The sequence below is a fragment of the Leuresthes tenuis genome, unplaced genomic scaffold (genome assembly GCF_036924035.1).
Source record: "Leuresthes tenuis unplaced genomic scaffold, fLeuTen1.0.hap1 SCAF_9, whole genome shotgun sequence".
Classification (NCBI taxonomy): domain Eukaryota; kingdom Metazoa; phylum Chordata; class Actinopteri; order Atheriniformes; family Atherinopsidae; genus Leuresthes; species Leuresthes tenuis.
The window spans coordinates 13,057,386-13,081,879 of NW_027325363.1; the positions used below are offsets into that span (position 1 = coordinate 13,057,386).

The 24,494-nt window shown below is 41.5% G+C and overlaps 2 protein-coding genes across 4 annotated transcripts in view; one reads left to right on the top strand and one right to left on the bottom strand.

The window, feature by feature from the left end:
* The window catches only part of map3k10 (mitogen-activated protein kinase kinase kinase 10), a 39,349-nt gene extending 26,480 nt beyond the window's left edge, over positions 1–12,869 (bottom strand). The window contains exons 1-2 of one of the 2 annotated variants that reach the window (XM_072392407.1): positions 12,504–12,869; positions 9,834–12,028 (exon numbers count right to left, since the gene is read on the bottom strand). In XM_072392407.1, the coding sequence (XP_072248508.1) occupies positions 9,834–10,836 (1,003 nt within the window). In that variant the 5' untranslated portion in view covers positions 10,837–12,028; positions 12,504–12,869. Of the gene's footprint in view, positions 1–9,833 lie in introns of both variants that reach the window. The other variant, XM_072392406.1, reaches the window with a different exon arrangement.
* Positions 12,870–16,104: 3,235 nt separating this feature from the next.
* The window catches only part of sipa1l3 (signal-induced proliferation-associated 1 like 3), a 62,579-nt gene continuing 54,189 nt past the window's right edge, over positions 16,105–24,494 (top strand). Inside the window, exon 1 of one of the 2 annotated variants that reach the window (XM_072392408.1) lies at positions 16,105–16,262. The gene's annotated coding sequence lies outside the window, so the exon portion shown is untranslated. The remainder of the gene's footprint in view (positions 16,263–24,494) is intronic. The other variant, XM_072392409.1, reaches the window with a different exon arrangement.

Below are 24,494 nucleotides of genomic sequence, written 5' to 3' on the forward strand. Positions count from 1 at the left end.
TTCACTTTAAAAACTACAGCAACTGGTCTCATAGGTCCCAAAGGCTTACGGTGGGATTAAAAGAAGAGGAGGAACAACACAGAGGTAAACATGGCCCTATCCTAACATTTTAAAGATGCTGTCGTGATCTGTGCGAAAATTTGTTTTCTGTTTCAAACTCTCCCCACATTTTACAGTCGCAGATCCGTTTTTAGTAGCTGTTGATATGTGTGAAGAGTTAAATTAAGGATGCACAATAAAAATAAGTATTTTTGGAAAGTTTCCACTGTAGGATCAACACATATCCATATTTTTGTCACCTAATTGTAGAGGACATCCCGTCTCTCCTGAAGTGGAAATAACACACTACGACGAAAACTTTGATCATAATGACCTTCTATCAGACATACTATTCGGATGTGCACTTTAACCGGGCAAAATAAGAAAACCACTTCAGTTTACACATAAAGCATAGTTATTCTATGTAACATGTTTTGGTAATAACACGCCTTGGACTGTCTGTTTTATAACAAAGCTTATATAACATATAGAACAACACTGCCAACCCGCTCCATGACACAGCTGAAACAACCCATATAGAGTGATCAATATGAGGCTTCTTCAACTGATGTGACACAGTATTTATCATATAAATGTCACAACATTAATAAGTGGAGTACAGAGAATTAGGTCTCCAGTTGTAAATGATTGTGTATTTTACATATAAACCCTAATCTGTCAAAGAGCTTACTGAAAAGACAACTCCACACTGGAGGAAATTCTTTTCACAATCACATAACCCAAAACTTGATCTTAAGAATGGCAAATGGCAAAACTATAGATCACCTTACAGACCTTTGTAAGAAGTACAGACATAACGACAGTGGTGACCAGGAAAATAGACTAAAATCAGCTGAGTCGGGAGGCTTCTGTCAGTGCAGGACTCAACATCTCTGTTACACCTGTCAACATACAACTGAAATTGGGTCCGTGTGCAATGACAGTGAGACAGAATTGACACACAAACCTGATATTTACACACTTTGGATGTTTTATGTATTTAGAAATCAGTTCAGTGCATCTGCAGAGGAGTTTAACTGAACATGATAATATTGCTGTTGTCCTGAAAAGTGGCCTTGTGCCATCATTGTCCATTAACAAATTGCACAGGCTGGTCTTCATATGGCTGCTTTTCCTATATGATGTGTGCATTTGGCTTGAGCTTGAAGTGTGTCAGTATAATGAAGACTCCAATACAGAGAGAGATAGTGAAAGCGCACTGAGAACGTTAGCCTTAATCTGTAGCAGTCTCATTGTGAGAAAGAAGGGTTTGACCTCCTCTCAAACTGGCCTTACACTTCTCCCTGTTCCTATGCTTAGCCCTCCCTCCCCCCATCTTTCTCTACTTTCCCTTTCCAAGCTAAGCCTCCAGGGTTTTCTCTACAGCCGCTCCTCTTTCCATCCTTCCTTGCCTCCATCCACATCTCCACTCAGTCATTCACAGCCTACAGCCGCCCCTCACCGCCTCCATATCCCATCTTTCGCAGTGACTCCTGCCATTGTGAGCCCTGTCCTCGCTCTGTCTTGGGCTGCTGTGTGAGAATGGGGTCATTGTTGCTGTGCTTCGGGATGTGTGTACATGTGTGTACATGTGTGATGGTAGGAGAATGGGATCTCTGCCTAGCTTCAGCATGTCCTGCTGTATGACCTCCATAAAGCACTCAGGCCTACATACATGCTGCACATGCACCAACAGTAAAAATATGCCAAATAAAACACAGAAATCAAAGCACAGATTGATCAAACTAAATTCAGGTTTACTTATATAGCACTAATTCACTACAGAGGTCATCTCAAAGCCATTTACAAAGAAAGCAGACAAGTTCAATTCCTATCCAATTCAATATAATTGTATTTATATAATGCCAAACTACAGTATCTCCTCTTTGAAAAAACAGATTAATATCTAGATAAGAGAAAAATACAGTGAAACAAACGTCCGGAACCTTGCTGCTTTCAGTTTGCACAAGAAACCCCTGGTAATTAGTACCCTGAGTTCTGTCTGACAGGTTAACTGTCACAGCCACCTGAATGGTGGATTAGAATGAGAGGAAGATTCATAGACATGATTCAAGCCTAAGAAAACTGTGGCAATGATGCTTGCCTGTTTTTTCAAGGAAAATAATAAGTATGTTTCTGTTTGCTGTGTGCCCTTAAATGAACTTGAAATAGGTAAAAATCACAGATGAAAGTTCCAGACCTGATTTTTAATCAAAACGATCAAAACGGCTGTTTTAGGTTCTAACCTGTTATCAAAACAGAGACTAGCCAAAGAGTGACAACTAGCCTAGAAACATTTGCTGTAAGGAAATAAATCAACAATGTAAACAGAAGCTCTTACACACTGAGGTTATGCTACTTAGAAAATTGCACAAAAACTGCATCTTGGTAAAGTCACTTGCGTTCCCCTTTGGTCTGGAGGTAAACAGAGAAAGCATAGTGCCATAACAGTGTGTGCTTTTAAACATCAAGATTAGACACATGGATGGACGTGTTCCACTCTGCCAGCTGTCCTTTGATTAGGCCTCGTCACCATCTCTGCTGCTGGTTCAGTGGAACATTAACTTCACCTACATACCGCACAAACAGTACGGACCATCAAACTTTAACATGGCATCTAAATGGGGTTCTACAACTTTATGTTTTGGTTTATTTTTTTCAATATGGGCATGCCTGTATTAGTTTTTGTGGTTTTGGTACCAATCTGAAAACCTTACACTGCATAAAAATTAATGTAACAATCAAGATGTGAGGTCAATATGGAGATGCCCTAAAGTTGAATGCACTTCAAGCTAAGCCTATCGAACCAGGCACTCCTGGAGCAAGCAGATTGTGTGGCGAGCAAGGTAAATGTCAACTTAGAGCCCAGCCGATACTTCACATTATTAGACCCCAGATTAGCCCATTTCCCAGTCTTGTCCTCCTCTACAGTACAAAAGAATAACTTGTGGAAACCAACCTCCTGGCACAATAAGCAGTCCAAGTAACAAACCTGTTAGTCTTACCAGCTGGAGTAACACTGTGCAACCAGCGTCATGTCATGGCGAGTGAAACTACTGTCTGCATGATTTTAAGCTGGGTTTATACAGTAACAACACAACCACTCATTTAGAGAAGATAAAAGATCAAAGATGAAAAAGATAAAAGTTTAGTTTTTATGTCTTTAAGGGTTTTATGTTCACGCTGTAATCAGTAGTAGGCTTATGCTTGAAAATTTATATCTGTACATATCATGCATGCATATTGTTACTTATAAGCATGCTAATAATTTACCTCCGCCCCCAAGCCATAAAAGACTGGTGTGATAACAGCATTCCTAGTATCCAGTCCAGCTAGTCACAGTCTCGGCCTCCGCTCTGTCTCTCTGAGGGATTAGCAGCCGGCACTGGCCACCAACCTAATCCCTTCCTCAACAGACTCACTCTTACATTCTCACACAGCCAGAATCTGGCTTTTCAGTGACAGCGACTACATGTCATATCTTGGCATGCTCTGTTAAGTAGCCATTACAGCACTTGTGTGCAGTGCTGTTGTTGATGTCATGGCCGCATTGGTTTAACACAAAGGAAAAAGTCAAATTAACTGCCATGATATTAATTTATGTAATCTTGTTTTGTAATCAAAATACCCACGAGCAAGCAGCCTGCTTAACAAGCCAGCTTTGAGACACAAGGCTCCCACTATTCGGAAGAGTGTTGACTGTGTAAACATGGCCTCCATTTGAAGCTAGAGCAGTCAAAACAGCAGGTAATGTCAACCGGGCTCAGTCTTTATGGTGTGTGTTTATAGTATTGTCCCTTTTAACATCACAGGAGCTTCATCTGGGATCATAAACAATAATTTACATTTGCTTTTATTGCATCTTTTTAATAAGTGCTGTGCTAATCTGGAGACTTGTTATCTAAGAAGAATTCAAAGCGATAGGCAAATATTAGATGTATATTGCAAATGTTAACATAGGGACACAGTTGAGCTCCATAACGTTTACTGTATGCATGAGAGGCACGGCCCAGTGTTGCTGTTTTTAAAGCAGGTGATCAAGTCTTACTGTATTGTCTTACTTGCAGCTGACTCACTGCTCCTTACAGAGCTCCGTATAAAGTGTCTCCATATAACTTAGAGAGGTACTATGCCTCAGTTTCAAGTGCAGGCAGTGCTAGCTAAAGAGTTCAGAGTTCACACATTTATTTGCTCTGGAGTTTCTGAACATCTCACTCATCACGAAACTGTGGATGTGGAAAATTTCCATGACTCAAAGCACATTTTGGACTCCTCATTGACTGTGATTAAAACAGATTAAACAGACTGAAAGGACAAAAGCTACAAAGCTGCTGTTTGGTGAACTGCTGATATCAACAGCTGAGTTCAGTGTAATATTTGTGTTGGATTTTGTTGTTACTCTGCGTCTTTATCAAGACTTCAGTTGGACCTTAGATTGTGCAATTTGTAGTCCAAATCCTCCATGTGATGAGTGCAGATCACACACGTTCAGGGGATGGATACACATTAGGCCAGTTACGGGTGACAACCTTAGCTGCCTCCTAAGATTAAAGAGAGGCAAAATGGTTACTTTTAAGTGTGGTTGTGTGAAATCCTAATAAGTAGATAGTTTCTTAGAGCACTGTCAGCTTGGAGAATCAGAGAAGAATTAGTGAAGCGAACACCTACAAACAGCAAAATGTCCATCTGAAACAATTCAAACCTCAAAAATGTCACAGTGGTTTGACACAACCCTACAGATAGTTATTTTTAGGCTGCATCACTTTTCCATCAGGAAGGTTGTTAACCTTCCACTCATTTTTACTCTCATTGTTGGTACTTTGGGATTAGACCAGCAGAGAAAATAGTTCTGTGTAGCTTTTAGCTTAGCTCCCCCATCTGAATTCCTCCCTGATTCTCCAGACTAAAATCAGTCTGACTGCGGTCTACAGCAGGTGAGACACTTACAGGAGATTGCTGATTTTAAACCCAGCCTAGAGGTATATGATGGGTATTTTTATACCCATTCCCTGACACCAGTGATATCCTCCCCTTTAGATGTTAACTGCAGCACAAACTCTCCAGATGGTTTCCTATAATGTTTTGCATAATTTGTCTGTCATTGATATGCTCTGACAGACTGTTTGGATCAGATTTTCAACCAACTGTGTTAAGCAGCAGTCAGCACAGTGCCTTCATTTTGCTGGCTGAATCTCAAATGCACAGCACAGATAAAGCAGCTCATTGTGAAACTTGCAGAAGGGTCAGAGACTGAAAACGAACCTGAGAGCTTGACTCACAGAGCTCGCTGTTGGTTCTGGGGCGTTTTGGTCTGAATCTTTCGATAACACCCCTTTGAAATTTAAAATAAAAGGAGAGGCTCGAGACAGCTTTCTGTTTGCACACTAGACTGTTTATTTCAGGCTGAAAGAATAATGCAGCAACCAGCTTTTGCAGCAGCCTCTGACATTTAAATCAACAATTTCATCACGTACTCTCTGAGTTCTGTAAATAAAACTGATATCAATGGTATTTTATTATTGTCTCGCATGATTTTCTAATGATTAACTGAAGCTTAAAATGGTTTTAGGGATGAAATCAAATAGATATTCGCTCACGAAGCTATAAATTAATCCATAGCAGAGTACAAAAAAATAAAGACACAGTCAAATATCAGAATATTTACACCACATTAAGCTATGTTAATAACTTTGGACCCACTAAACCTCCATAAAAGTACATTTGAAGTGTTTTTATATGACCTGTCTACCTTTATACAACTCCTAAACAAATCAGACCAGCAATCAGACCATTTTTGTGGTTATTCTTGTGAGCGGGTTGTCATTTTCAGGAAAATTTATGAAACATGATCTGCACTTAGGGGTTTATTCTAATTTTTAAATCAAATTTACCATTTTCCCAAAATCTGAAAATTCAGCTGAGCTGACATGAAATGGTGGGGCCTGATCACGCAATTTTTGAGTCCCTAACTTCTGTTCGTACAATAAATTATCAAATGTGCACTTGCAACTAGACAAGTTTCAATTTCACAGGACCTTAATATACCGGAAAAGCAGTTTGGCTAAAAGAAAAACTGCGTTACTTGCTGTGCATTTGAGATTTAAAAAAAAAAAAGACTCCCCCAATTTTTTTTTAAATCTCTTCAAAATCACAGATTATTCTAAAAAAGAATACAAAAATAAACTGATAATGAAAATACTCATTAGTTGCAACCTTGGATCATTTACTAATAATGATATTCTACTAATATATAGAATTTTTTCATGTTTGTGGTTGTTAATAATGTTTTGAGTGTTGCCATCCTTTCTATTTGCTTTAATTCGACATTTGAGCCAAATGACAGTGACTGGTGCCCTACGCTTCAAGAAACAAGACGCTGATCCAGGATCAGAGTGACAGATAAGGCATGACCAAAGGGTTGATGACCTGCCAGCCCACTAACATGCTGTGACATCACGCCAAGGAGGTAATTGTAATCAGATTGTCTCTGTTACACAGTCACACACGACAGTTGTAGCCGTGGGTCTGACCGACAGCAACGCTCTGCAGGGTAAAACACGCAGCCACACATACTCACAGGTGCAGCTCTAAAACTCCATCTGAGATGGGATAAATTTAGAAGAAAGAATCTGATTGAGCCAAAAATAAAACCCCTGTGTTGTGAGACTTTTCACAAAGCTTCAAAGACACGCTGGCTCTGATTGAAGTGTCACATTTCGATGAAGTTTTCTTTAGTAGAGTGAAGATTGTTTACTGAGCGCCGAAGCCGGCTGATGGAAGACAGAGGAGAAGCTTGGGGGCCTGAGCTGCTCTGTAACCACAGTGATGCCAAGTGGTCGGTGGTTTGAAGAGGACACCTGAGACCAGCGCACCTGGACAATGAGCTGAGGTGTAACCCTAAACTGAGATGAACCCACTGTTTATCCCCCACGCTCTCCTTCTCTTGTTCTTTCCCATCACTCTGCTCTCTCGTTTCATATAGCTCCACTCTCGCTGGTCCCCGAGCTTATTTTCTCTCCACAACCTGATCTATTCCACCTTGTTATCCTCTGAATCTTTTGACTCACTACCTCTCTCCTCTGTCTCTTTCTTCCCTTGCCTTCCCCTCCTGGGCATCGCAAACATTGCTCAGTGTGAGTGTGAGTCATAAAATCATAACGATTAGCACCCCACATTTTCTCCAAGATCCATCATTCAAGAAGGGGAAAGAGTCTGCCCTGAAACCTCCCCGCATTTCTTTTGGTGCTATTTTCACACACACACACACACACACACACACACACACACACACACACACACACACACACAGGGGACTGGTATTTTGTGCAGCAGCTGACAGCAGCTAGCAGCTGTATGACTCAGTGGCACAAAAGCATTGGCCATGTCACCATGGGAAGGCAGCGTTATGGTGTTGTTGCCAAGGCTCTGCTGTCCAATATGCGTATGGTCATTGTTAGAGTTGGAGCTCCATGGGGGGGGGCAAATTTGAGTGTGAAACATGATAGAAAAGTGAGAGACATAAGTGAGGTCTTAGAAGATTAGAGGATGAGCAGCAAGTGTGTTTATAGTACACTTACTTATGTTATCTCCCTCCTTGAGAGGACTTTAGCATCATGGACACTCCACCCATATTTGCTCACGCTCTCCCATATCACTCATGTCACATGGGATAAATACACAGCATCTGACTAACCCACACAAATGCACTTAGATGCTTGCCGTGTATTATGACTTTGGTGCACCAACAACTGCAACTGCGTCTTTAAACAGCAAGTAGCACAAAGGACCAAAAATAGCACAGTGAGTTGCAGAGCAGAACTGCTCTCCTTAAGGAGGGGAGGAAGGAGGAGAGGGATGAAGAGCAGGAGGAGGTGCAGAGAGAGAGATGACAGGGAGAAGATGGCAGAGGGAGGCTAGCTCTCCAGAACTTAGGCCCGCCTGCTGTGTTCAGACTGCAATGTCAGCACCCCCAAAATCTCAATGTCGCCTCAACGTAATCATCTTTCTGCAAGTCATGAATTTATTAGAAGCGTCTGTGCTTTTTTTCAGGTGATTTCATACTTGGTAGCCACTACTGCAGAAACTGTGACCAAAATTATGCATCTTTAGGGTAAATATGTAAAAAAAAAAAGAAAAGAAATGGGCGCTTCAGCTAGCAAAATCCCATTTTCAGCATGCTCTTTTGTAGTTTTCTTTCTTGTGTAAAGTCTTTTTTAGTCTTTTTATTCTCACCATCTTTTCTGTTCTGAAACACTGTCACTCACACTGTTCTAAGTCTAAGCTATGCTTTCACCAGGCAATAGCTTCAAAAATACAGCTCAGGCTGTTGAGCTGTGTCAACCCTCACTGCACTTAACATGTACATGCTTTTTTTTCTCCAATTCAACAGATAATGTGACATCTGATAGCTGAGTGTTGCATATACAGAATGCATTTATAAATCCCACTGATTTAAAAAAAGGCAACATATTATTACAGCATTAGCGTATTGTCCCTGCCTCGAATAAATCAGTGTCAGAAGAAAGTTGAACATGTATGAGGTTTAGAAGTGGCTAAAAACGATGAATAAATAAATGAGAAGCAAAATCCACTCACATCAGTGCCAATTTTTTTTTTAGATACACTGAGCCAAAACAGTGACAGTAAATCTTACATCAATTACAATTCTAAATAATATCCACTTTTCTTCAAGCTTTGTCACTCATATTACAGTGTGAATGTGGGATTTGTCTAACTCTAATTAAACTGTGAAATATGGGGAACATGTTTCTGCATCATGCAACCAAAACAACCGCAACTACAGCCTCCGAAATGATAAAAATCAGAAGCAATGCTTCTTTCTTTAATAAAGACTGATCCAGACTCATTTCATGAAGGTAATCATCTTGTGGATTGGTGGATTAAAGCACATTGGTTTCAGCTAATAAACTGTGACTGTGTCCATAAAAAACGAGTAGAGCTCATATGTTTTTGGTGCTGCTTTTTGTTTGATTTGCATCTATACATATGTGCTGTCTGTCTTATCATCACTGACACTCAGCTGTTAGCTCAAGGAGAGGAGGCTTGAAGGCTCATCATTCAACTCGGGAGTTGTAATGTGACAATCAATACTTTTTGCTCAAAATGAATATGATCTAAATATGTCATTACCCACGGGCCACATGAGCTCAACTGAAACATTTCCATGAAAACTGAACAAACTCAACTGGCTGATGTATGATAAGATTAAAGTAAATTATACTTTAATGTCCTGTAGGCAAACTTGTTTTGAGCTCAAAGTCACTGTGGCATACAGCACACTTGTGACAGCTTCAGGACACATAATTAAACAAGGAAAATGTATTCAATTTCCCAAAGATGACAGCTGCTTATGGGCTAGATTATAGCTAAACGATGTTTCTCAAAGATCACTATGATCAAAAGAAAAACAAGACTTATTCTTGTCAGTATTTAATGTCTTAATGACAGCTGGAATCCACTAATTCTCATACTCGCAGACTGGTGTCCTAAATAATATGCCTGCTGGAAACACTCATAATTCTCAATTGAGACTATGTGTTGTATCAGAGAGCAATTTCTTAGCCTCCCTGAGCACACATCTTTCATATCAAGACTGAAGGTAGTGATGTTCTTTTTAGCCCATGATGTTCCTGGCTGTTTAAATATGTCATTTGACCTTAAACTTTAACTGTGCTGACTGTACAATGGTATCTAATGTGTTATAAATATAGTTTATTATCAAATCGTTTGTGTCATTTCAGAGAAGATTAATAACATTTGTTTGAAGTACTTACTATTGCTGGACTTGAGGTCTCTATGGATGATGGGTACGAATGCCTGGTTGTGCAGGTAGTCCATCCCTGTTGCAATCTGGACTGCCCAGTTCACCAAAACTCTCGGGGGAACCTTCTTTCCAGCCAGGGCCCGGTTCAGAGCCCCGCCTCTGGCATACTCCATCACCAAGCACAGGTTGGGCTCCCGCAGGCAGACCCCACGGAGAGCAATAATGTTGGGGTGCCGGAGCATCCAGAAGAGCCTGGCCTCCTGCCGCACACTCTCCGCTGTGACGCTAATATCCTCATCAGGGTCCTGCCTGGCGGCCTTTACAGCTACTTCCTCTATTCGCCACACTCCTTTGTACACTTTTCCAAACCCACCAGCTCCAATTACCTCCTCCAGGTGCAGCTCTGAGAAGTCAATCTCCAAGGGGCTTTCTCCCACCCCACCTGCCACCAGCCCCCCCGCAGTCAGCTGCTGGTAGTTGGCTGCGTCTCTCCTCGTGACATAGTTGCTTGGAAAGATACCCACCTTGTCCTGGATCTTGCCTGTCCACCAGCCCTCATCCCCTGACACTTTGGAGTCTTTGGATAGAACCTCGAGTAGGTCCCCACGTCTCAGGGTTAGCTCCTCATCTGCTGTGGCCTCATAGTCAAACACTGCTGTCCAGTAGGAGTTGGGGTTGTTTGCCCCACATCGGTGACCAAGGTGGGAGTCTGGGGAGCCGGAAGAGGAGATGGTGGAGGAGTTCCAGCTGCTACCATTCTCCACCTGCACGATTGGAGCAGGAAACATGGGCGGTGGAGGGGTCATATTTGGGGGCATGGAAGAGGAGGAGGAAGTAGAGGAGAGGGGGCCAGGGGTAATTAGACAAGGGGGAGGGGGTGAGCAGCAGCCCCCGCAGCTGGTGCAGGACAGGGGGGCTGCTGTGCGGCTCGCTCTGCCGTATGGGTTCATTGCAGCCTGACTACTGTTTGACGCTATAGGTCTGCCCTTTGTCAACTCAGGCACAAAATCCATGCAGGGCCCATTGACTGAGACGAGGTGTCCTCGACCACCAGGGGAGGGGGATCAGAGCATCACAGAGCAGCAACTGCTCTGACCCATCGCCACATCTCGCTGTTGAATCTGCGCAAAGCACTATCACCGGCTGCTGCTGCGTTGTTGCCACACAGTGTGTAAGTAACATGTATTCCCAAAGGGCAAGTTCATTCAGGGACGATGTACTTCAGGTCAAACAATGACTCTCAGTTGAGCAGATCTATGACTGTATGACAACCAAAACGGATTGTTTCCAAGCACTAGGAGTCTTGAAAATAGCTGCCAGGAATTCTCACAAGAGATGTAAATATCTAGAAAACAGCAGGTGTTAGGAAATCTTGTAAAAAAAAAAAATTTAAAAAAAGATGCCTTCGGTGTGATGAGGTCCTGATCACTGAGTAAACTGTGAATCTATCAAATACTGCCAGCAGCTGATAAAATAGTTACACAGCTAGAGTTAATCAAAACTATTTTAATTATTGGCTTTTGTGTGGTTAATTTCATCCCGCTGAAGTGAACTTTTCAGGGACTCAGGGAAAGGCTTCAACAGTTGCTCAGATGACAATAAAACCCACAGCTGATTGTCAGATTAATTTCATAATGGAAAGTGAACTATAAGGCTGCCAATAAAAACCGCATTCCGTACATGAGCCGAGTAAAATCCTCTGTGTAGAGGTCCTCATTATTTCTCATCCAGCCCAGAGTCGATGCACCTCCCCCGTCAACCATCTCCATGAATATGGGCCGTTTTCTCTCCTATATCGTGTGTAAGTGGATGTGTAAGTGTACGTGTATGTGTGTGCGTGTATGTGTGTGCGTGTGTGTGTGTGTGTGGATATGTCAGCGGATATTCGCCCTACATCCCGACAAGCCGGTCCAGGCTAAATCCTGCATGCATGGCCACTCATGAGCCGGTTCAGCGTCCCTGAATAGCCTTTGACAAAAAGGCCTCGTCCATTTTAAGACAACTGAGGAATTAGAGAGACAAGCCGACGGCTGGGTGACAGGTATTCAATACAGAGCTGTGAAGTGGCACCATGTTCAGCATCCAGCCAAGTCTGAGCACAACAAACCCGCCTCCGTCTCTGCGCAGCGGCCTGGTTCAGTCGCCTCTGCGGGGCTACATTCGTGATGGTGCCGAGCGGTCGGCAGGACAAGAGGCTCTTCTTCACTGGAAACAGATAAATGCCAGCATTTATCATTATCCTTCTGCCTTCTGAGCACGCATGGCACTTTCAGTTCAGATCACCAGTCAGTACAGTGCTGTGGCGGATGTGCAGGTTTTAAATGTCCGCGACTTCTATCAGACTAGAGGCTGTCACACGGTGGGAATACGGTGGAAAATATCGCCAACGAAGGCTTGTATTGCAGATAAAGCCTACAGTAGTTGTGATCCAAAGAGATCCACTGCCTCCATATTTCAGTCAGCGATGCATCTATCAACGCCCCATACCACAACGGATAATAATAATAATAATAATAATAATAATAATAATAATAATAATAATAATAATAATAATAATAATAATAATAATAATAATAATAATAATAATATATGTATTGTCGTGGGCTACCCAGGCGGCTCCTACGTCTTCCAAACAGCTTTATTTCAAAACGTAAACATTTATCGTTTACTGTAATCTAACCTGGACTCTGAGGGCAGCAGCATCCACTGACATCGTCGCATGGGCGTATTTGCATCCAACTATGGTGGACCATTAAAATCCGCAACCCATTTTAACAGATTAAAAAGCTCCCAGTAGTCCCTTATTCGCACTGCTCAGTCGGCTGTCCGGAGGTCCATCGTCTTCAAACAGGCTTTTTTTTTCCTCCTCACAATACACGTAACATTCCGAGCTCCGAGCTGTCAGTCTGTGGGCTGACTTCGCATCCAAACACACCGCGGTGCCGTTCACATACGGGGGAGCGGGCTCTTGTTCCGCCGCTGATCCTCCAGTCATGCGGATGGTCGCAGCACTGCGGGCCGCCCGTTCATGTGGCGTCAGGCGTTTGTTCGCAGATCTGAGTGCAGCTCACCGAGCCGGGCGGAGAGGAGGGCGCTGCAGCGTGTTGGAACGAGACTCTACCGCACGGGTGCACTGTGGGTAATGTAGTGTCAAAGGGCTCTCCTGCCGACCTACATCTTTTTGACAGCTAATATGATTAACAACATTGAAGTAGTATTAGGAAGGACGAGCTTAGTAAAGATATTGGTCATTTAGTCTACACTGCTCCACATTATACCATGAATTTAACACAACATCTGGGAATATCACGATGCGAAAGAACACATGAACAATATCATGTTATAGGCCTAATAGAGACTGGCAGATTGAGGCTAATGTGGATGTAGAAATACATACAATGTAATATGCAATTATTACCCTGTAGGTACTATTTCCTCATGCTGCACCTATTATTCTAATTCCACCCATGTGTAAATGTAAGCACCAGTGACAATTGTAAGGACTGAACCGGTACATGATCCAGGCAAAAAGAAAATATATATATATACATGATTATAGTGTTGCTCATGGATTTACAATCTGAGTACAAAATACAGTGGTGTGCCTGGATAGATTTTTTTCTATCTAAATGATATCATCCAAATTGCAAATTGCAGATTGCAAATCTTAATTCAACCTGTCTATTAAAATACACACTAAAACACACGCGATAATAATTTTTAAAGTTATACTGACCCCTGGTGTCTGTAAAGTAAAACACACAAATTTAACTAACATAGGTGTTTGTCCCAAATAACTTGGACAATTAATCATCTGTGTTCTATTATCTGGACCAAAATGACAAAAAAATACTTTGTAGATAATCCCAGTGACATTTAGTTTCCAGGAATTTCCTAGAAAATAAATCAAAATGGCTTATTTCCTCAAACAGCATTTGAACATGTATGTTCTTAAGTTCGTGTCCAGTGAAACTCCATAGTGGAATTTTTAAGTCCCTCCTCTCTGACCATAACATCTAGCAAAAACACACGTAGTGCTGACAACAAGTGGTGCCTGCAGCTGCTGAAACTAACCAAACAGAAACCACTGGGCTTTTTGGAGATGGGGGCAGCCTCCCTGGTTTCTGTTTTTACTGGAAACATGCAAACACACAGAGGAAAACACTTGCTCTTTCATGGGAATTTAAAAGGTTCCATTTGTTTTGCAGCAATAGGGGTTTCATGCTGTCGTAATTATTCTTTATTTTCTGATGCTTACTTTCGCTTTTTTTTTTTAAGTAAACCATTTTTTCATTCTCCTACTTTCTATACCTCTACTGATCTTTAACAGAAAACTGAGGTGTTTGCAAAAATGTGGACTCATGTGACCACAGAGCACTTGTGCACTGTCTTTCTGTCCCTCCGAGATGAATTTTCTGTGCAGGGTTGACATACGGCTTCCTCTTTGCTTTGTACAATTTCAGGTTACACTTCTGGATGCAGCAGCAGAATGTGTTGAAATTGTTTCCCAAGGTCCTCCAGAACACATGGAACTATATTTTCATGATAAGGGGACAGTAGCAGCCAGAAGGCTTGAATGTCACGTACTTCCAAAAGTGGCTTCTAGCCGCTGTTTTTAAACACTGAAAATTTCCCAGACACTCTTAAATCTTTTCAATGTCATTATGCTGCATTTTTTACTTTTTTTTTTTCAAAGGGATAGATGATTCTCTGACAGGGTTTTGTTACATTTGTTACATTGCATTTGTTAGCCGAATGCTCCTATTATACCCAGTCTTGCCACCCTCACCTGTCACCAACTGATCCACTGGATGTAGAGACTTCATGTCACTTGTATATTTTATAAGCTTTTCTTTATTTGCTTCAATTGCAGCTTTTTTTTGCAGCTGACGTTGGTCAGTCAAGGCAAATAAAAAGAATTCATTTTCTGTGGATGTGTGTCTGTAAAATAAAGGCTCAAATGAATGAACAAAGTACGGATTTAAGTTTTTGTTTCGTATTAGAAAACTTTCAAAATCTTCTGGAAATGTGGCTTGTAGATTTGGTTTGTGGATTAAAATGCAGCCTCGGTGAGGGCACAAGATCAGGTCTACAGGGTACCACAAATATGAAACACCACACTGTGTGCAGATGGTTTTGAGACAGAAAAACTTCAAGAGACTCTACTTTGTCAGAACGTAACAATTTGTACCTAATCTCTCTTTTTTTCATTTTTTTTATTCAATGCTTAATCAAGTATTTAATCATGACTATGTGACAAACACAGAAAAAAAATCTATTTAAAGAATGTGCATTAAAAAAGAGAAAATGGAAGAAAAGTTTTGAATTATCAATTTATTTAATTTCTCAGTAAAGTGCCATTTCTTTAGCCTCTGATATGTTGTGGTCTTTCCAGCTATTACTTCCCACCACATGATAATTGATTAAGCTAAAAGTGGTGATACTGACAGAGTGAAGACAAAACTAATGTAATACATGGGTAAATATCTTCAAAAACTAACTTGCAAAACAAAAGACTTGCTAAACAACCACAAGGTGCTGCTGTGGCCCTGGTTGTGTGCAATGCATACTGAACGCCTAATGCACCATGATGAATATAAAGGAAACATACAGCGTAAACAACCAGAAGTAGATTATTCACATTCAAAGCTAAGTTTTTTTTCCTTATAGACACAAACACATCACAGTACAGTTCTGAGCTAATTCTACAGTAGTTTCCATATTGTCTGCTATTCTCCAAAACACTTTGAAGAGCAAAAGTGGGACTTGGAAATCAAGAAATGATTATAAAATAAAAGTATATGTAAAAAGGTCAGGAGATTGATAACAATTGGATGTAGATTGTTAACATATGCTTTTAAAGAAGTTCATTAGCTGTTTTTGTTAATTCTCTCATTTTTGTCAAATATCAATAACAAAACACAAAGTTATTTGAACAAGAAAGTCCAAAAAGTTTGGGTCTGGTTCGTGTTGAAGATACTCTAAGCCTCACAACGGTCCACAATCTAACGGTGCAACAGGCAATATGTTCCCAAGTTACTGTCTTTGTAATAATGTAATAATGATAAATACTGGCATTTATCTGTTTCTAGTGAAGAGGAGCCTCTTGTCGTACAGTTATATGTATTATATGTATGCATTATATACGATATGCATTATATTTGTAACTGAGTATTTCTTTATGTCGATTTTACCAGTCCATAACAACTCCACATGTGTGCTCATAGTAGCAGCGGTGTGCTGTGTGTATGTTGCACCAGTTGGGTCTGCGCAGGCGCAGTGGGAGTGCGGGCGCAGTTGTGCCGTGGTTTCGGTTGAGCATTCTTGGCAACGTCTCGCTCGGTGAACAGGCAGCCGTCGGTCAACCAGCGATTGTTTTCTCGGTGTCTGCGTGGGGAATTGTGTTAACGAAGAAACAGAAACACCGGAGCAGCTTTAGGTAAGCTTTGTTCGCTTTTTGTTTTCTCTGAGCAGTTTCGGCTTAACAGCAGCGGATATTCAGAAGCGCTGAAAAGTGACGAGTGAACTAAACGTTGGCGAGCAAAGACGAACACCGAGGCAGCCGAGCCGATGAACTTCAGTCAATGCAGAGAGCAGCGTCTGTACTACGACTCAGCTGCTTGTCTCAGCTCCACCTGAAGCCATTTTCGCCGGGTCCGTGCTCCACTTCCACCTCCAGTCATTCGACAGAGTTCACACAGAGCTTCAAAAATACTGCTACCAGCTAAAGTGGATTTACTACAAAATATTCTACAACCTTCCCGATCATTAAGGCTCCAGTGCGCATGCTCTTACTATTCTGCAGACTTCAGATTTGTAGTTTTTCGTACCTGAGTTAATAATACTTTGGAGGGTGAAGAGAAATTCGTAAAACTACAAGTTCCAGACAATGGGAGCTTTGTTTGGAAACGGGCTGTTTGGCTAGTTAGCCTGGACGGGCTTTGAATTTCGAGTAGTTGTGCTGCAATCGGAAGTTGTTTTGGCTGGAGATTTGCCTCGGTATGAGCGGTACGAGAAATGTTGAAGACGCGAGATTGAACGGGTATTATGCAGGAGGGGGTGCAAGTAGTTGTAAATGGTAAAGGTTTGTCATGAAAGGGTGTGCAACACGTTTAAATCGTGGTAGTAAAAGGGGGATTGGAGGAGCTCCTGCGTGTGTGGACATGCAGAGTCTGTTCACCTGTCAGAAGACGTGTGCACTGCTAGCAACGTTTACAAGCGCATTATATACACGCAAACAATTGTGTGTGTGCGTGTGTGCGCGCATTGAATGAGCGGTGACAATGCCGCCTCGGTCTGTCATTTCCCTTTCATTGAGATCTCCCCTGTTGATGCTGTATTTTCCAGCCCTCTGGAAATGACACGTTGAGTATTAGAGCTGATGGATCCGTAAGAGTAGCAGAGCATGGCAGCACTGCACATATTCCTGGCATCATTTGCCCAGTTTGCCTCCCATCTGGAACTAATGGAGTGATAAATGCCAAGAAAAACGTGACAACGATGCTCAAGCGTCTTATCATGGTTATCCCAATGCTCACCCGCCAGTCCAGTGTTTGTATACAGTGTGGAAATCCCGTGATATATGTTCACTTAGAGGGTAAAAATGGGATTTGACTACAGCCAGTAAAGTTCTTAGCTGAAAACTTTATATTGGATTATAATTACATGGTTCTTCACATTGTACGTCCAGTTTCCTTTGATTCCTGGCTGTGCAGCAGACAGTAGAAATCGGTCACAGTGCTCAATGGTAATAGTTTCCATCATGAAATTTCCATCAGGTCCATGGATGTCTGAGAACATTAACAGCACATCCAAGCAGACCACCTATTCATGGGCTGGGAGCTTGTTAGCACTCGTTACTCCAGTGTGTTCAAACTGAAAATCCAAAGCAAACTTTGGCGAGCGAGTAAAACTTAATATGTCCTGCTTGGTTAACTTTGGATTGGTTTCTGGTAGGAGCTCTCAGTTCATAACAAGGACAATCCACGTGGCATTTATTCTTGTATGTCCCAGTCGCATTTTGCTCAGTTGTTGTCTCCTTACAAAAGCAAAAGTGCTATTACTCGACTTCTGGGAAACCTGCAGAGCACGTTCACTGGAGCGTGGCATCAGTCGGAGCACCAGCATGTCTTCTCAAGCCGTGTTTGGTGATTTGTTGAAAACATCAGGAATTAGTGATGAAGCAAACGGGCTGAAAATAGCAGGCGTTTTAGTATGTGGCGCACATCTGCTATTGCAGTTAAAATACTCAAGTGCCACTATGATCATACTAAAATGTTTAGCTCAGGGGCCTAACTCCACCTTAAACTAAAATAATTCTTCAGTTTTAAACAAACACGGAGCCTTCATTGTAGTCCTGTAGCGTCGTCCCACCTCGTAGCCTGATGTACAGTAACTACATTTCATGACAACAACTGCCATCGATCTGCTTGGCAAACTGCAGATAAACTGTATCCGTCTTTCCTTGAATATCATTTCGATATAAAACAAAAGGACACGACGTAGCGGGTTGTAATATGTGTCATTCCAGCTCATTATACAACTGTAGCGATCAGTATTCTGCCTGTGCAGCTATGAAGTCTTCTTGTTTTCAAAGCTCTGCCAGTTCGTGGAAGAACGGATGCCGTTCAGTGTCACTCTCTGCCACCAACAAAGCCTTCCCTCTTTTCTTAAGTGACTTTCGTTCAGCATTTATCAACTCAGTCCAAAACCAGAGATGCATCCGTAAAATTCAGCTCTCGGTTGCTGTTGTTTGAGGCAGTGGCATCGAAACTGTTGATGCTCACAATAGCATAGGCAACTTAGTTGTGTTTATGTTTAGGCTTTGGTTTAATCTCATGAACGTTTTTTTATTTGTGGCTCATTTTATGCTGTTGAAGGCTGCCAAAGTTTTGTTATAATAGTCCTTTTATGTTCCACGGTTGCAGAACAGGTGTTGATAATAACCACGAAGATGGTTAAGTCTTAATGGTGTCATATTGACCGTGAACTAACTTTTCTTTTTAGATATACATATTTTTTCTTCCATTGCATGTGCGGCCAAAATGCTCTCCATACAAAGGTTTGTTACTTAGACGGTGTGCGGGACAAGGGCCCAACGATAACGGAGGTCTTGAAATTTGACAGTAAATTTTGAATATTCTTAGCAATGATTTCATGTTTCACTCCCAATGTTTTTTAGCATAGTTTCTTGTCAGGCCAGGGGCTTTCTTTAAAGGTTTCCATGCACATATTCTACATTCTTACTCATCATTATGTGTTTAAACTTAATCTTTCCAATCAAATTTGTAGGGGATGCCGAAACAGTTCATCCGTTTAAACGATGTACCCTGGGTTTAGTTTAAAAACAAGTGTGGATACAAATATTTAACAATTTTTGCATTTGTTTTGTCAGATCCAGATCTGTAAGCATGTTTTTTTTGCTCTTTGTACAGTGATACCACCTTATCTGTGCTAATCTGTTCTCATTTCATAACTTTGGACCCACGTCAGATGATGGTAAAGCCCCTCCATCACTGAGCTTGTAGTTGGCTCCACTGGGTGCCAGATAACAATTGCCTGCAGTCTGTGATCAGTCTGAACATCTCATATTTTCTGTTACTTAGTTTGGTGTGTCATGGGAAGCAGCTGCGAGAACAAAGAATACTGTCTTCAAAGGGGAGCTGAATGTGGGCCACCTGAGTGACTTTAGCCTGTAAACATTACTTCAAATCATCGCATCATATTTTGGCAGATGTGACTCAACGGTTGTCGATTTTTATTTTTATTTTTTTCCCCTTCCTCCTTTATTCCAGATGATGATTTTAAGGAACTTACACAGGGGCTGTTTTCTTTTGAGTAAACAATTAAATCTTATCAGTATCACTCCTTGTGATACTTTAAGGTAGCAAAGAATGTGTTTTTTGGCACCCGTGAGGTTCAGGTTCCCTGACCACCACGCCTTGGCAGCTCTCCTGCTGTTTGTAATTTTAGACTGCAAAATCTCTTGCCAGGTTTCTTTTTAATCCTTTAAGGCATCTTCGTTAAATAGAGGCTGCCAGTTAAAAAACACACACACACATACGCACACAGCATCCATCACAATCACCGGATTTATCCCGATAGGTCACAGATAGGAAAGGACAATCAAACCGTTGGACCATGACTACCATCTGGTCCGTGTCACTGTGTAAGTGTGTGTTTAAAGGAGATGAGCATGTAACGTTGTCTTAAAATCAAACTTATTGAGTTCTGACATCATAAGTAGTTGATTATCCTTCAGGATATAGAAAAGCCTTTATTGTCATTGAATGGCTTGCATACAATGAAATTAGGAGCGCTGGTTCATTTGGTGCCACATATATACAAAAGAAAAACAGCAATGAAATAAGAAGTTGAATAAAAGTATTAAACATAATAAGGTCAATAAAAGTATATCCTAAAATTATAATAAAAGTGATCCTACTGACATCCATCTTTTGTTGAGGTGCTTTGTCAAACTGCTCACTCAGTTTATTACTTGTTCATCCTTCTCTTTGTAGTTCGTTTAAACTAACAATGAGACGCAGGTTAAGCCTGTGTTGGCAGTTATTGTGAATTTATCTCCAAAGGTCATCACACCTGCCACCACAGCCCCTCCCATCTGGGGTCAGTTACAGTTAGGACATTATATGACTGAGGTTAGCAGGTGTTCCAACTGGATTACAGTTTCAATACAGTGTTGCTTTTCCGAGATAATTTCTTATCTAACTAATAAAACATTGGGGTAAAAAACCAACCATTTATTCCCACCTTGCTGTCGGTGACCAGACGCTCCTTATTCTTAAGTCAATGTTGTCAGTATGACACAGCAGTAACAGTCACTGGAGCGTGTTTTGAATGCATACAGAGAATGATCTAATCCATGAAACAGAATTTAGAGTTAAAACATGGATCTTTGTGTAGCCGTTGAAAAAAGCGGAGGCATCTTTAGCTACTTCATAAAGAAACGCAGTTGGGTAAGATTTAAAAACACAATGGATAAAACTAAAATCTGTAATGATAAAATACCGAATTACGTTTCATAGATTTTGCACAGTGCAGTAACATAAAGGCTCCAGACACAGCGTATAAATCAGTACATAATGCTGATGCTTAACAAAATTAGTCTAACAATGCAGCCAGAGGGAGCAGAAACGGAGTGCACTGTGTGGGCGAGAGCAAGCGTCTATACTGAGAGAAGAGAAAACTAACAACATTTTATTTCAGAATTATGTAAGGAAGTGCATTTTTATATAACACAGTGGTGTTGTAATGATCTGCGTGATGCTACAGTGGTGGGATAACCTGCACGCTTGTATGTACGACAGGTATGTACTTCTTTACATAACAATGCTGGGCAATTGAACCCAGCGTGTGAGTGTATAAGAAGTTGTGGAAATAAATTTTCAGAAATGTTGCAGTAGTTGTGTAGATCTAAGAGTTTTGAAAAAGTATACGAGCGCATGTTTACTTGATTACTTCAGTTCGAAACACAAGACAAATATGGGTTTAGTCGGTCGGTGTCGTGCGTGTGTTCGTCAGAGTGCAGGTGTACAGTTTAAGATGGAATTGCATTGTTATAACCAACATTGTCAAACCCTCCCCCCACTCTCTTTGATGAATTTTCCTCCCTTGAGGGTCTTATCCATAAGTCAGGATGCATGACAGTGTCAAGAGGTCAGAGATTTACAGAAAGAGGACCACGCCATGTTTTCTGAAATGAGTCTCTGCTTTATGGCCTCCTTTGCAGCTATAAAACATTGACTTGGTAGGCAGTTGATCTATAAAGCCTCCCTCCTCTTATTCTTCTCACTCCTTCAGAGGTAAAATTCCTCGGAGGTGTTGTTTACCTCTCTGCGTTTTCCTCATGGCGAGTCACAGAAGCAAAGTGCTACATGAAGAAGTCAAAAATGTGATTGTGTTTTGCTGGTCCTCTCGGTTTGGCTATCGGATGAAATAGTCTCGGACGTATCACAGGCTAGGGCCCAGGCCACATCTTTCTTCTGTTCCCTCCTCTGCGCTGGATATGTTTGACTGGTGTAAATATAGCATGTTGGCTTTAGCTCGAGGATAAACACAGATGTTGAGGCGGCCTTTCTTTCCACAGGTTGGCCAGTTTTCTCCCAGCGGTCAGCGCTGGTAGCAGAGGCAGAGAGAGACAAAAGAAGCCTCATCGTCCATCCTCAAAACACTTTAATACACTAAGCCTTTGACAGGATTATAGCAGATCCACTGGCTACAAAACATTTAGACACCCTGACAACATGCTGTACATAGAGTGATTTACACAACCTTGTATATTGATGTCCATTTGGCAATTTAAGTCAGGGACATTCCACAGATGGAGGTCCCGTGAGTTTAAACCTGAGTACTTGAATCAGTGCATATTTGAGTAGAGGAACGCTTGAAGATTTTCACAGACTTGCTCTAATGAAAGCAGATCTGACCTTTTGAGTTAAACCCGAGGTCTCGCACTCAATCCAAGGATAGTGGGGATGGCGAGTAACTGGCTGTTGTCCCTGTGCAGTAATGAAATTAGTTCATCTCTTTAGCATTAAGAGCTGTCAGCTGTTACTCTTCCCCCTTTGTAATGTTTCTCTCTATCATATATGCCTTTTTCGAGGAGGGACTGATAATGGTATGCCGCGCCTCAGTGTTGTAAGTACATTAGACACAAATTAGTTGTCCGATCTACAGAAAAAACTTTCAGATGCACATCCATTATTATGGATTGTCACTGAGCTGAAAGGGACAGCTGCCATCTTTTTGTGGAATGTCTTCATTGTGACAACTTCTCGTTTTGTGTCTTGGAAGATGGATTTGTCTGCTGGGAAGCGTGTGTTGTTACACCTGCTTTGTATTTGTCCCCAACAGAGGTTTTGCACATGGGGATGACAGGTGGTGTGTGTGTGTGTGTGTGTGTGTGTGTGTGTGTGTTTCCACAAAGAGCTCTATCATACACTGGCAATGCAGAAATGTTCTGGAAACAGGAAATCCTTTATGACAGGATAGAGAAACAGCTGATTCTGTCTCCATCTGTTTTTTATGGACTGAAGAGGAGTACATTAACCTTCTGCACCCCACATACACATGAGCTTGACCATCACAAACCTGTCATTCATGAATTCACTTGCTATCTCTTTTCTTTTGCTACAATACTTGCCACCGGTAGCCATTTTGACATCGGGACACCGAGGGTTTCCTGGAGAATATGTGGACAGTTTGGTCGGGACTTTTTTCCACATATATGTGCTCACTTCGCACAGGAGATATTCTGCTGACGAGACTGCTCGGGAATGTCTGTCTAGACCCCACAGAAAGCAGCATGTGATGCAAAAATTACGTGTCTTTTGAGGATGGCGAATGAACTCCCCGATTATGAACCCCCCCCACATTATTCAGTTCAAGATGCAGAAATGCTGGAAAATACTGATGTTAGGAACACTGGAACCAGTCAAGATTTTGTAGCTTTCCTTGATCTGAATAAAAGTGGGAAAAAAACATTTCTTGATTAAATGTTAAGGTTCATTACGGTTGTATGTTTGAAATGAGGAAGGAGGAAGCATATCAGCCATTCGTGTCAATGGGGCCTGAATCTCTAAATCAACAAAAGGCTGTAATGATCCAATATGCTTCATCGGTGAGCCAGTTCTATTGTAAAAGATTTGCTGGAGTGACCACATTTAGTCTGTTTCTGTTGTGCCTTCAGGCACTTCCTTGGAAATTGTATCTGTATTTTATTTGGAGGCATTCGCTAGCTTTTTCTCTCCTTCTGTGCTGTCTGTTGGAAGTCAATCTGGTGGACAGGAAGTGAGTGTGTACTGTGCCGCGTGTGTGTCGGAGAGGATTGTTGCTGTGAATCAGACATCACGCATCAGGGAGGGAAGTGTCACTAAGACAAATGACCAGTCCACAGGACATGAGTAAGACCATTCCTTTCAAGCTCAGAGAAATGTTAGAGCCCCTCTCTGGTAAGCAGCTGATGTCCTGGAATTGTTGGAATAGTTTGAGATTTGCTCACTGTAGTTTTCCGGAGAGGAACCACGCATGTTGAAAACACCAGACGCCGCCAGGAAAGATGCAAATAAATGTTCATGTTTCTCCTTTTTGTCTTTAACTTCTGATTTCTCTGGGTCCCGCGCATCCCTTTAAAGATAGAAAGGCATTTTTTATTCTTATTTCTTTCTTATTTTATAATATGGGGACAGAGAGACATCCATGCTGAGTATACACTCAGACATTCATACATGCATGGGGTCTCTCAGTCCTTCTGTCTTTCCCCAGCTGACATGTCAAGCTATTGCTGCTTACTGTGGAGTCATTGTTTAAATGCTAATTGAGTATAGCACGTGGTCATTCCATGAATGCCTCTTGCCCCACTTTATTATAGTTTACTGTATCAGGATGTGCATTTTTTTTCTGGTTATTTCCAAATCAGATTTGATAGTGGGATGGAAGTTATTTAGTGGGCTATTTCCACACAAGTTAATTTGGTTCAGAGGGGATTTGGAATGCTAATGTGTTTATGGTGTTGGTGAGACAGAGCAGTGGATTTTGTCTGTCAGCACAGTTGAGTCAAGCTATGGTTACAGCTTGACCTGGCCATTTAATTGGACCACAGTCCAATTTGGCTCTATTATTATCCACATAGTGTTTTTATAAAAAGATGCAA